The sequence below is a fragment of the Elgaria multicarinata genome, chromosome 3 (genome assembly GCF_023053635.1).
Source record: "Elgaria multicarinata webbii isolate HBS135686 ecotype San Diego chromosome 3, rElgMul1.1.pri, whole genome shotgun sequence".
Lineage (NCBI taxonomy): Eukaryota > Metazoa > Chordata > Lepidosauria > Squamata > Anguidae > Elgaria > Elgaria multicarinata.
In genome coordinates, this window is record NC_086173.1 from 42,558,982 (window position 1) to 42,571,719 (window position 12,738).

At 42.3% G+C, this 12,738-nt stretch overlaps 1 protein-coding gene across 1 annotated transcript in view; it reads right to left on the bottom strand.

The window, feature by feature from the left end:
* Nucleotides 1-11,449, bottom strand: part of LOC134395323 (uncharacterized) — a 145,660-nt gene extending 134,211 nt beyond the window's left edge. The window contains exons 1-2 of the mRNA XM_063121482.1: nt 11,340-11,449; nt 10,932-11,160 (exon numbers count right to left, since the gene is read on the bottom strand). Of these exons, the coding sequence (XP_062977552.1) occupies nt 10,932-11,160; nt 11,340-11,449 (339 nt within the window). The remainder of the gene's footprint in view (nt 1-10,931; nt 11,161-11,339) is intronic.
* Nucleotides 11,450-12,738: the final 1,289 nt, after the last annotated feature.

Sequence of the window (12,738 nt, forward strand, 5' to 3'; positions counted from 1 at the left end):
TTGCTGTGAAAAGCTGTACCTGTAGAATTTGCCTGGTGCTGATGGGTGAGAATTTCATGTCAGTTTGTTCTTGATAAGAATTTGCTAAAATCCACAAAGTTCTTCATGTTTGGGAAAAAGGAACTTCAGATTTATTTATTTATTTATTTTTTAAAAAAATGATGGTGGAGAAAGTAAAACTACCAGATATGCCCATCCCTACACTAGCATGGAAAGGAATTTCAGTTTGAGCACTTCCCACAAGCTGATGTCTCAAGTTATGGGGAAGAAGCTGTGGCACACCATCTCTAGTCCTGCAAATGTAATATAAGAAGTAAAAATAGAGGTGTCAGAACAGTTGAATAAATAAAGGGGGGGAATATTCTGTTGCAGTGGCAGTTCATAAGACATGTACATGTAATCAAGAAAACATAGGATCTTGTTCCAATAAGAACATAAGAAGAGCCATGCTGGATCAGACCAAGGGTCCATCTCATCTAGCACTCTCACAGTGGCCAACCAGCTGCCGACCAGGAAACTAAAGAAGGACAAAGGTGCAACAATACCCTCCTGCCCAAGTTCCCCAGCAACTAGTGTATATAGGAGAGCTTATGTTTTTGCTCTCTTAAGCTTTCCTTGTTCAGTTCTTGGCTACGCTTTCAATGGAAACAGCATGTGATGTGCGGTTTCTTCTGTTTTCCCCCACATAAAAAAAAAAAAAAAAAAACAGCTGTGGGAGGATGAAATCTTGAGTGGAAGATGGACAAGGAAAGAGACAACCTTAACCAAAGATCTGCTTTGGGATCAGTGCTTTTTAACTTTTTTAATTAATGATCTGGAGTTCTGAGTAAGTAGTGAGATGGCCTAGTGTGCTGACAACACCAAATTGTTTAGGATGTTTAAAATTAAAAAGAATTGTGAAAGGATTTTTCAAAATGGGGAAAATGGACATTAAAATGCCAAATGCAGTTCAATGGCTTTTCCAGCTACAAACATAAGAAAATAACTTCTCTTTTTTGCATGACTGTGGGAGATGTGGGTGGTGGGGAGTGCATTTAATAATTTTATGAGAAGAGTTTTTAAAAGATCTACATTTCCTAACATTACATGTTTTGAATCATAACAAAGAAGGGCAGTACTTGATAACATCGACCTAATGCCTTTTTGTGTATTTCAATATCTTTAAAATGTCATTTATAAAGATATCAACATTTTTGGTGTCCAGCTTCCCAATTACTATTTTGAATTCCATTTTTTTAAAGAAATGAAACCAGTTTCCCTTGAAAGAAAATCTGTTTTTAAATGCTGCAGTTAAAGGAAATCAGGCATTCAAAACGAGGCACCAATAAACAGATTTTGAATGTAGGCCTTTTAAAAGATTTGCTGAAGCCCTTCCTTCTAACTTTCAGTTTCATGTAGTGAGCTACTTTTTTCAGGAGAAGTGAAGAAGTATCAAATAATAGTTGTAGAAAGGCTAATCTGTAGTCAGAGGATTTTCACAAACATAACCTTTTTTGTGCTATGCTTGCCGAGTTTGAGTCCATTGGCTCCAGCCAGCTCTTGTTTCTGTTTCAAGTGTGCACCACTTGATGAGCAAATCATCGTTTTCGTTGTTCAATAGCCCCAGAGGGGATTGCTTAAAATGGCTCTACAAATTTATTACTGAACTTCACAGAGAAGTGATAGTCTGCCAGAGTGAACAAAGGAGAAGGGAGATGTCAAAAGGCAGGAACATGGCTACTGGAGTTGTGTTTCTCTGTTTGCTGTGGATATGGAATGGGTGTCGTTTTTAAAGAGGGATTACTGACTCATCCACTTCATGTTCAATAGTAGAAACGGAAAATAACATTGTTTCAAAGTTTCCCCCTTGTCAGCTATTTCTAACCAGCCATTTCTCCTCTCTTATTTGTGTATGAATGCATGCCCTGTCAGTAACTGCGCAGCAACTACTTTAGAATTGCACCCCATAAATAATGGCTTGGTTCAGATGTACATATCTCCGCTTAATAAGTCAAGATACGCATAAGCCTTGTGGCCATATGCTCTGTCTTTGCTTCACCCCTTATTTATTTATTATATTTTTGTCACCCTATAATCAAAAGCTCACAGGACAACATGCATAATAAAAGCAAACACAATTTAAAAAGCCGCAAAAACAACATTGTAAAAGTAGAAAAATACCCACCACGATGGAGAAGGGCAATTTTAAAATGCAACTTTAAAACATACTATGGCAGGATCTATACTACTGTTTTATAGTGGTATTGAAGTGGCTTGACAACTGTTGGGGCCATATACCACTTTCATACCACTTCCATAGTGCTACATCCTGCTTGGTGTAGATCTGGCCCATGAGGAGTGAAACAAGTAGCAAGACAATAAGAAAAAATATAAAAAGGCCCAGGAGAATAAAAAGGTCTTCACCTGGCACCAGACAGTCAACAAAGATGGTTCCAAGCAGATCTCTCTAAGGCCTTTGCTAGACATACAGGATATCCCAGGATGGAGGAGACGTGATCTCGTGTTGTCAATAACACGAGATCCTGCCCTCGTTTACACGTAAGGCGAGGCGACTCAAGAAGAGAGCTGTCGCGCCCGCCATTTTTTAACTTTTAAAGGGGACGATGCACACGAATGCTCGTGCGCAAAGGTAAGTTTTTTTTAAAAAAATTAAATTGATTTTCCCGCTCCCCCCACCCTGCCACTGATGGGTGCAGCACTCCTGGGGAGTGCTGCGCGTGGCTCCAAAGTCCGTGTGAGTAATCACACGGAGCTGGGGAAAGCCACAAAAACAGGCCACATGCTCGCGGTCTTGGGCTCAGCCCGAGACTGCGGGAAAAAGCAGCTTGAAGGGGTAGGCTATATTCTGGGGCCAGGGAGGGTTGATCCCTGCCTGATCCCTGGATCCCCTGTGCATCATCTGGACGCACAGGGACGATCCCTGGTATCACCCCGGGATATAGCCTGGTCTAGCAAAGGCCTTAGAAGGGTATTTCTCAATAGGAGCCTACCACAGAAAAGACTCACTCATGAGTTGCCATCCACTAAATCTCAGTACTTAGAAAAACTTATAGAGCAGGGTCTGAGCACAGGGAGGAACGTATTGATACAGTGGATACTTATTGCTTGTATTTGTAAGATGCCTGTAGTACAGGTTCTCCCCCCAAACTGGAAAGTATCTTAATATTTTCTAAGCTTAATTTTGAATTTGGGCTCTGTTAACCACAGAGAGCTACTTCTATTGGCCACTGGGAGCTATGGGCTCTGCACATTTCTCATGAGCCCCCTTCTATGTTTCATTTGAGCCCCATGAGTCCCCTTCCATTCCCATTTACTTCTCACCTTCCACGTGCTCTTTTCTCCAGTTTCACCTCAGATTCTACCACAGCAATAGTCCAGATACAGTCGACTTACTGGTACCTCAGGTATGGCCATTGCATTCATTACATTTCCCTCTTCCTTGATTGATTGTACCCAGCTTGTGGGCAGCTACCCGCATAGAGCTGTGGTGTGCTTTTTGAGGAACCATGTGTATGTTTGGGAATGCAATGCTGTTAAGTATCCAGTAGAATTTTAGGATACTTTTAGTATGCTTTTAGTATGCTTTTAGGATGTTTTCAACAGTGTTTTTAATCAGTATTTTATGTATTTTATGCCTGCTGTTATTCCCCGCCTCGATCTAATTGGAGAGGCGGGTAAGAAATAAATTTATTATTATTATTATTATTATTATTATTATTATTATTATTATTATTATCTGAAAGAATATTGAATATTATATAGTGCTGGGTGGTTAAATATGTGAAAGCACGTAGTCTGAATGCCACTGTTGTCTTAACTGGTGATATTCTGATATTTTATAAAAGTATTGAAAGGCAATACATTTAACTTTAAGAGAATCACATGGCATGCCTGACAATATAAATATAGAGAACAGGTACAACTATGTGAGCAGCATTGAAACAATAAACAGTCCAGACATTGGAAATTCTTACTGCTAACTGGAGAGCAGAGCTCATATTAGGGAGATCTCCAATAAAGAAACAAACAAAATGGGTTAATTAATAGAATCTGGCATCCAACCAAAGTATACTGTGTCAGCCTGATGAATGTGAGGTTGGGAAATTCAGAGTAGTGGGTATGCAGGAAAACATCTCTCAAAATTACTCTGGCTGCAGAACTGTGAACACAATGAAGATTCAAGGCGCAGACCTTTGGAATGACAAGCGCCAGCACTTTATGTAACAGGATATCCAATAGGTAATAACTTGATGGTAACTATAATCACAGTGTGGACATTCCCATTAAGACACAAGTATCACCGAATGAGCTCCACTCTGGCTCTGAACTGGAAGCAATTAAATCGCTGCCCCGTCTCATCATCACCACCTCATGGTGTGTTGAGGGAGGCTGTACTTAAGTTACATCCCACCTATCCTCAGGCCAGTTAACTCTGGGTGGGGTAAGTCAGGCATGCCCCCAAGGTGGCAGATGCTGGGGGCGGGGGCAGCAGTTTCATTCTGCTCCACTTCAAATTCTCATGTGTTGGAGGACAGAAATGTGTATGCCTGTACTTTTGCCCCTAAACTAGCCTGCTGCCCCAGGTGAGTGGAGGACACCCTCCCATCACAAATGTGGAAATTTGCTCCAACTGGGGATGAGAAAGGGCATCATCTTGTCTGCTTCAGATGGCAAAATGTCTTGGACCGGTCCTGCCCAACGGTGTTCCTGTCTCATCCTCTTGATCCTACCCTTGGTCAGATTGATCTGACAAGCCCTCATGCACCCTACATTTGATGCCTCAGGGCTGTCCTATCTTTGCCTTCACTGCATTCCTATGGCAACCTACTTATGGCAGCCATGTGCTAAGATACCAATCCACAGTGCAGAGTAAGCAACCCCTCCCCACTGCCCCTAAATCAATGTAGATTGGCTTTGCCTCTAGGTCCACCCAAAACAAGTATGCAGCCTCAGAGATCTTGCCCACAGGGGAGTGCAGCCTTCAGGCTCAAAATGCTCCCAGACCTATTATATTATATCGAAGTCATCTTTTGTAAGTTTATTGATTTATGTATTATGTTTCTATACCACCCCATAGCTGAAATTTTCTGGCAGGTTTACAAAAATTAAACCTCAAAGTACAGCATAAAACATTATAAAATATAAACGTTTAAAACTACAATATAAAGGTACAACCAGAATAAAACCAATCACCAATGCAGAGATTTAAAATACAGATTCAAAACAGCAGAGCTTAAAGACTGGAATACTAAAACGCTGGGGAAATGCAAAGATCTCCATGTGGTGCCAAAAGGAGACCTACATAGACATGCAGCAAACTTCTCTAGGGACCTCATTCCACAGCCAGGCTGCTACAGCAGAAAATACCCTCTTCCTGGTAGTCACCCACCTCACTTTCTTTGGCTGGGGCTCCCGGAGAAGGATCCCTGAACATGATCTTAGGGTCCAGGCAGGTACATATCAGAAGTATATATGACGATCTTTCAGATAACCTGGTCCCAAGCCATTTCGAGCATTAAATGTTAATACAACACATTGAATTGGACCTGGACCTGGACTGACAGCCAGTGCAGCTGGAAAAGTGTATGACTTTCCCTCGTCTACAGTCAGAGAACATTCTGGCAGGGCTTAATTTGTGCCAGTGCTAGGGCTTAACCTTGGAGCATGTGAAGTACAAATGGAAGTGCCCTCTAGCAGATGCAAAGCCATTTCTCACAACAATGATAGAAGATCTTCACACATCAGAGGTTAGGAGGAAGGTCTTTCAAGCCAGAGAATGTGGTTCTGACTCAGACAGTCCTGAGCCCTTTTAAGCGCTGCTTTCTGATCGTGTACATTCAAGAGTCGGTGTGGTGTTATAGTCACAACTGTTTCACCACATCATTAAGCTTTTGTTATTTATGATGAAACATAGGAACTAGGAACGGAAACTCAGCAAACTACAGGTACATATTCTAGTTGAGTAGAAGCACTGCCGCACACCTTTGGACATGCAAATGAGATATTCATGAGGGGAAGGAGTTAGGGTTGAGAAGGGGCATGGCACTGAGGCTGTTCAATTAGAGGAAATACCTGTAGATTTCAGTTTCTATTCTATAAATTACTCATCACTCAATCTAAATCAAAAGGCTTAGTCCATATGCATATCACCACTCATAGGCTTAGTCCGTTGTTGCCAAGGAGAAGAGTATGTTGCTCTCTGATTGGCTACAATGCATGCTGGGAGCTGGGTGACTTTTCCCCCTCTTCACACTAGGGCTGTGCAGAACCGCCCAGAGAGCTTCGGCTATTGGGCGGTATAAAAATGTAATAAATAAAATAAAATAAAAAATAAAATAATATGGTAGATTGTACAGAGAATGGCTGCCGTGCTTCAGAATTCTGAATCTGAAGCTTGCACAGCCCTAATAGGAAGTTGCTGTATTCCAGGTTCGAGTATTTGTCTACCTAACACAGCATTGCCTGCCAAGTCTTGACTCCTCTAATTGGCAGTGGGACCCTGACAGATATCTTTTTCATATTCACAAATTGAACTGGCATTTTCTAGGGATGTAGGAGTCTGCATTTTAATATGAACTTTGCACTACTCCAAATTATGCAATGTAATTCTCCAATCAAAAAATGTCCATAGAAATGCACCTATTTTTGATATACCCAAAGGCATAAATGACACTGCACTGAGTGCTAACTAAGTTAATGAAAGCATGTTTTAAAAATGCATTATATTAGGGAAATGGCTTGAGGGGGGGAATTGTGTATTGGGCAAAATGCATACAAAATGTATGTATCTGGAGAAATGAACATAAGTATATTAAATATATTAAAAAATATATTGTTCAGGATGAACTGAACTTATGACTGGAAAAATAGAAAAACAGAGAAAACCCAAAATTGATAGATTCATTCAGTCCTAGGATATTTGCATGTAAAGTAGCATTATGTGCTGTACAAGTGAGCTTCAGACTCACTTCCCATTGAGCATATTCACCCCCATAAAGGTAAGTGGGTAAAAATATTCAGCATTTCATCCACTGCTGTTTTGCTTCTCCTCTCCTTTCCATATGCCTTTCAGGCCTTTGCAACTGCAATTAACACAAATAATCATCCCGACATTTATCTGAAACCTCTAGTTATCTGAAGCCGCTGTACCTATCCCCACGCCTCCCCTGCCATGGAGCCTAATATTAAAAGAAAATAGCTCCCCTGGGTAAATAATAGCTGTGTTGATCCAAACCTCTGATTAACGTAACATTTTTGATATCCCCAAAGGCATAAATGACACTGCACTAAGTACTAACTTAATGAAATACGATTGAGTGAGGCAACTGAAGTACTGAGCTAGAAACTGATTTAATCTAAGGTCGCGTAAGGTTAGAGCTGAGCTCCTGATTTTCTATCGTGAGTCTTAAATTTGCAACTATCCCTTGCTTGCTTGCTTGCAGAGAAGGAATGAAATGTTTCTACGGTAAGCTTGCCAGTTCTTTTGTTTGCCCAAAACCAGAGGTTTGGAACTCCTTTATGCTTTCCTCATGTAGCTTCCAGTGATGTTTCTTCTCAAGATGGGAGATGCTGTGAAACTGGAATTCAAATTTATTATTAGGCAATACTTTAGCCTTCAGCTCTGCTGTTTTGACCAGGACTGCCATGTTTTTCAGAGCTCCATCCCACTGAAAATTCTTCCCTCCAAATGTTTAGGATGTTCACACAGTTCCCTGTTCTTCCCATCTGCTTTAACAACTGCAGCAACAAAACCACAGATAGAACACAGTTTTAAAATATCTGAATTATTTTCTTTTCTGATAAATGTTCTGAAAAAATATATATCTTTTTTTTCAGGATGCCATTGAACTGAGTGAGAATTTCAGCCTCTGCCTCCAACCCTGGAGAATATTTGATAGCAGGTTGCAGCAGAGGGAGAAATATTGGAGGATATGTCATCCCCCTGCTCTCTTGCTCTCTCTGAAATTTAACACCAAAGAGAGTTGTTGTTATTGTTGTTGTTAAAGAAACCACAGTGTATTGTATTTGTGTGTTTTCTTCTTCTGTATGTCCAGCAAATCTCAGTCTAAAAAATCTCCACAAAGATTAAAGAGAAACAAGTTCCCCACATTTTGTTTTTATATGAAATGCCATTATTCTTTTTGATCCTGCCTCTAGCTTTCTTTTTTTAGCTTCCTTCCTTCTGAAGCCCAAGTCAGAAGAAACAGCATGTGCTAAAACATGGTCCTCTTCTTCATTCCATTCTGTGCTAGCAAGTAAAGAGAAGAAAGAGCACTTCCTAGTTGTGGAATTGTTGTGTTTCTGCCAAACCATTGGAGAGTGAAGGGTAAAAACAAAATCATTTATCTTAGGAACTATGTGCCCAAGCGCTCTTAGATAGATGCCTGGTTTCACATTTTGAATGGAATCTGGCAAGGGATATCTGTGGTTCCAACTCAGATGGAACCACAGTGCAATGAACCAAAAACTTATTGAAACCGGGAGCACTTCTGTCCCACTTTCAAAGACTTTCTGTATGGAGTAGCCAGCTGTTGCTGCAGATAAGATGTCATCACCCTGTATTGGCACAGGAAGCCTTTAGTGCACGTGAGAGGCCTAGTGCATTGAACAAGGCTGTGGAGCTATCAAAACCTGAAGTCTTATTCACGTGTTCTTCCTCCCATGTTGAATGAACGCATGAGAAGAGAAGCGTTCCAGCTCTACCCACCCTCCGTCACCACATCCATCACCCTGTACACATGGAACTTGAGAGTCTGAAGAGAAGTGCTTCCTGTATCCATGGAGAGTCTCCACACAATTAAGAAGTCTGGAAAATCAGAGTTCTTAATAGTTTGGAGAGCCTCACAGTTAAAGGAAGTGTTCCTGTTCAGACTGTCACTTTGCGCATACAGGGCAATGCATGTGATGATGGCGGCGGCAGGCTTCTCTCATGTTTATTCAACATGGGAGAAAAACACATAAACAGGTCTTTACTCTGGTGGCAAACCTGTAGCTTTCAGAATACATAGGGCAGCAGGAGTGGGGGAAGGGCAGAGGTTCAGTGGACATTAAGATGAAAAATGTGGCTTCCCTGTAACAGAATTAGGTGGTTCCACCCATCTCCACCTTTGCTTTGTAGCCTCCTTTCACGGTCATGTTTAAACAGCTGGTTTCCAAATGTTTGTTTTGTTGGTAAGGTAGATATAAATAAGCATCTTGTAACTTCCTGTGTTGTTGGTCACTGCCTTTTTTGTGGCCAATCATCACTTGTGTGTAGCAAACTGATTTTTTTTAAGGGAATTATATTTCTAGGATTGTTGTTTGTTCTTGCAGTGGCACTCATGACAGGGGAGTAACAGTTCGCTTTCCTAGGTAAACTTTCCTAAGACTATAAGAAGACACAGCACAGTGACAGTTGCAATAGATTTCCCTAGGAGTTTGATTTAACAACATAGTAACCACATTCTTCAAATCAGTGTTGCAGACTTGCTTCCCCTTGAATTCCAGTTCAGATATCTGATAACATGAATTGACTAGGAATGGGGAGTGCGGGACTAATAACCCTCAAGCTAGGTTTTTTTTTTTTTTTTTTTTTGTATTTTGACTAAAAGAAATCTAGACTTTATAAAACTACTAGTACTCTGGGTTTTCTGTATTGTGGGTATTTGGAGATAGATATATCCCATCTGATTACTATGCCAAAGCATCCACAGAATGTATCTCAGCTGACAAAGTTGTTGGAGCTAAAGATACTTCCAGTGAGCAGTATGTTTAGCTCTTCGCCCACCTACACCAGTTTCCCACTGAGATAAATGTACTGTTATTGAAGTGGGAGCCCACTTACTGTGGAAAATTAGGAGGAATTCGCACCAAAATTACACTGTTTAGTTGGGGTATCATTGTGGAACACTTTTGCTGACATGTTTACCTCAAAATATTGAATAATTATTTTGGAAGCAAAGGATACACCCACTTAAGAGTGGGTTTGCTCACATCTAGAAAATTCTCTTTGCAGTGTACTGAAACAACAACCCTCCCTACTTTTATACCAAAATAATTTGATCTGATTACAGCTATATTGTGGCCTATTTTTCTCTTCCCATAGATTTATGGAATAGGTCAGTACAAGCTCAGTTTTTATAAGTAAACAAGGCTCTGGAACTCTTTTTATGGCCATGCGTTAGTATTCAAATGATTCATACCAATGGAATTAGGGATGTCGCGAAAGTCCAGTTTGGGGGCTTAAGTTAAGTGAGTTTCCAGCTGCTCAGCCTCCCAGACAAGTCAGGCAAGCACAGGGATTCCTGCTTGTCCACAAGCCACCATTTTACAGAAAATTGTGAGTAAGCATTTTGTGCAAATGGTGGTCATTGTTGGGAAGGCAGCCACAAGCGTTATCTGCTTTTAAGTGTTTTATTAGGCAATTCCAATTACCCGGCTAATAAATCTCTTAGCCAGTACAACAATGAGATAAGTGGGAAGCAGGGTCAGGTTTCAGAGTCTTGGTGTGTGAGAGTTCAGGTCAGCAGCAGCTGGAACAGGAGCTTAGCAAGGGATGTCAAGTCTGAGTCCAAGATAACAAACCGGATCAGGAGCTAGGAAGCGTGGTCAGCCGGTCCGGGGTCACAGGGAGGCAGGAGCAGGATGGAGAAGCGATGTCAGTTCAGTCCGAAGTTGAAGGCAGGAGTGAAACGGAGAAGCAATGTAAATCAGGCCAAGGATGATTGCTGGATCCAAACGGAGGAAGCAAGGCCTGGTGAAGCGAAGTCAGAACATGGAACAAGCTGGCTGATAGGAATTACCCCAGGTGTCTGCCAGGAAGCGCAAGGCATCCCGCTTCCTCCTTTTCTAATCCAGGCAGATGACCTCTGTCCTCTCCCCCAGCTGTGCCTCATCAGATCAGCTTGCTATTTAAGCACGCACACACTCCTTCTGACTGACTGCAACTGTACTACTCGCTTGTGCCGTCGGCGTTCCCAAGGACTGGGCGGCTCCACCTCCCTAGGAACTTCAGGTAAGGACAGGTCCTGGTCAACCTGTAACTCTGGCACCTCCTCTGTTCTGGGATCTTCCTCCCTCTGCGAGCCCATCTCTGGCTCGACTGTGGGAGCAGACACTCCCTCTCCTGCAGGAGTGTTTTCCTCCTCATCCTCATCTAAGGAGGCCTCCCCAAGTACATTCCTAACAGCCATAAATAGGGTCATTTATGCAAAGTTTTAGGCATAAATGGTGTAGGTTTGCATAAATGGTCCTATTTATGGATGATATTTGTGGGAAATGATGATTTACGTAAAAGGCTAGCCACATCTTTTGGCAAAATGGTGGCTACCGGAGTAGTTGGACACCCATGCGCCACTCACCAGACACCCACAGACCATCTGGCGGCTTGTTGCACACAGCGAACAAGGTCAAGTGGCTGGTGGGCATCCAGCAAGCAGCGCACGAAGCAGTCAAAGATGAGTTCGCCCATTCCTAAATGAAATTACAACGTTACAGTAGGAACTCCTTTTCCACATGAATTGCTCCACATGACTTACTTCCGAAACTTCACAGGTTTTGTACTGCAAAGTTTCTTGTGGACTATTATCAGAACAATGGCCCCAAGGAACATGGGGGGTGGGGTAACTGTGTCCTGTTTTGGAGACCCTCAAAATTTCAGTGCTGCTCTTGCACAAAAGCCCCCTGCAGCTGTCATTCTGAAATTTGGCAGGCTTGATCCCAGCAGAAGGAGAAACTTTTCCTGCAATTTTCATCCAATTCGACCAAGAAATGAGAAAGTTATTGGCAGTTCCTTTAAATAAACAAACAAAATCAAAATATTTTTCTGACATTGGGCAGGCATAATCCCCTCTAAAGGGTGGCTGCTATGCCTGCAACTATTATTCAATTCTGACCAAGGGGGAAAAATAGCTGTTCTTTAATTTCTCATGATAGTTAATGGGACTCGCAAGGCCTATGTTTTCTGACGCTCAACTCAGGTTTGGTACTGAGTTGAAGCAGACAAAGTCCAAATCGGTCCAAACAGAATTACTAAATTGGTGTCCAAGTTGAACTGGGGAGGTCGATGAACACTTCTAGTGTGCATAGGGGTCAGGAGCTGCTGTGAACTAGGGACAACTTGTGAGCCACTGAAGTGCAGGTGGTAGCTTCTCAGAGAAGTATCTTCAGGTCCTGGGCTGACTCTGTCCACCCAAGATGGCCATTGGCCCTCCTGTACACGAAAGGTATAAAAGTGATTCCTGTTGCAATTGAGCTTTGCCAGAAGCTCCAGTGTGTTCCTGTTCTTTGGTCCTGGCTTGTTTCTTATTTATTTACTACATATTTATTCTGCCTTTTTTTTCCTTCAAGGAACCCAAGGCATTGTACATAATCCTCCTCCTTTCCATTTTATCCTCACAACATCAACCCTGTGAGGTCAGCTGGGCTGTGATGGACCCAGTCAGCTTCCATGATCAAGTGAGAACTAGAACCCAGATCTTCTGACTCTCAGTCCGACACTCTAGCCACTACATCACACTGTTTCTTGACTGTACCTCCTGGGGGCTATGTTCATGGCACCAAGTTGGCACCGCCTCCCTCTTCAAACCTGCACTTTCCCTCTCCCAAGGCGACGTTGGGTGATCACAACATCGAGGAGGGAGCATGATGTTTCTGGGTGGCCATTTGAGTCCCGGAGCAGCCTCCGCCCTCTTCCTGGTGGGAGGAGACCAATCGCTGGTAGCCTTCCACCAGTCTCCACCCCCAGGTTGGCCCCAGATT